This window comes from Psammomys obesus, unplaced genomic scaffold (assembly GCF_907164565.1).
Source record: "Psammomys obesus unplaced genomic scaffold, mPsaObe1.curated_primary_1811, whole genome shotgun sequence".
NCBI classification, from domain to species: domain Eukaryota; kingdom Metazoa; phylum Chordata; class Mammalia; order Rodentia; family Muridae; genus Psammomys; species Psammomys obesus.
The window spans coordinates 1-1,154 of record NW_026596017.1 but is presented as its reverse complement, the minus strand read 5'-3'; the positions used below and the strand labels follow the sequence as shown (position 1 = coordinate 1,154).

The window sequence follows — 1,154 nt, the reverse complement described above, 5'->3', positions numbered from 1 at the left end:
GGCCGCCCGCCGCGCCGCTGCCCAGCCGCTTCATGGCGGCCAGCACGGTCTCGTGGATGCTCTGCGCCACCACGGCGTCGGGCGCCTGCAGCCACAGCTCCCCGGGCCCCGTGGGCGCGCAGCGGCCGAGCTCCAGGAAGAAGAAGGAGTCCGCGTGGCCGCAGCGGCGCACGCTGAGCAGCGACAGGCGCAGCGCGGGCGGCGGCGACACCCGGCTGTCTCTGGAGGCCCTGCTCCCCGGCTTCCGCAGGAGGCTCAGGGCCCCGGAGCCCAGGCACAGGCGGTAGCTGCCGCTGCTCAGGCCCCGCGCGCGCCCCAGCCCCTTGGACCGCAGCGTCACAGGCCACACGTCCTGGAACGGGGCGAAGATCCAAGACGCAGAGGCCTCTTGAGGACTGAAACCTGGGGAGGATGGGCAAGTCACTGGGAGGAAGGGGTGGCGGTCACCCGTCCCCGCAACCAAGACACGTGAAAGCCTAAGCTTTGAACTTCCGCTGACCCGAGGGCCCCAGGCTCTGTGTAAATAGGGTCGGCAGCCCCTGCCCTCCCCACCGCCTCCTCTACCCTCCCCTGCCCTCCCCACCACCTCCTCTGCCCTCCCCTGCCCTCCCCACAGCCTCCTGTACCCTCCCTACCGCCTCCTCTACCCTCCCCACAGCCTCCTCTACCCTCCCCTTCCCTCCCCACCACCTCCTCTACCCTCCCCCGAACTCCTAACCCTCTCCCGCCCTCCCCATGGCCTCCTCTATCCTCTCCTGCCCTCCCCACCATCTCCTCTACCCTCCCTTGCCCTCCCCACTGCCTTCCCTGCCTTCCTCAGCCCTCCCCAGCCCTCTCCGTCCTCCCCACTGTCTCCCCTCCCCCGCCCTCTCCACCGTCTCCTCTACCTTACCCCGCCTTCCCCACTGTCTCCCCTGCCCTCCCCACCGTGTCCTCTACCCTCCCCCGCCCTCTCCACCGTGTCCTCTACCCTCCCCTGCCCTCTCCACCGTGTCCTCTACCCTCCCCCGCCCTCCCCACCATCTCCCCTGCCCTTCCCCGCCGTCCCCACCGTCTCCCCCACCCTCCCCACCATCTCCCCTGCCCTTCCCCACCGTCCCCACTGTCTCCCCAGCCCTTCCCCGCCCTCCCCACCGTCTCCTCTACCCTCCCCC

At 70.9% G+C, this 1,154-nt stretch overlaps 1 protein-coding gene across 1 annotated transcript; it reads right to left on the bottom strand.

The window, feature by feature from the left end:
• Positions 1 to 6: 6 nt before the first annotated feature.
• Positions 7 to 569, bottom strand: LOC129686666 (insulin receptor substrate 1-like; the record flags this gene model as incomplete). The annotated part of the gene is given in 1 exon segment (XM_055620667.1): positions 7 to 569. A coding segment is annotated over 1 exon segment (563 nt), but the record flags the coding sequence as incomplete, so codon positions are not given.
• Positions 570 to 1,154: the final 585 nt, after the last annotated feature.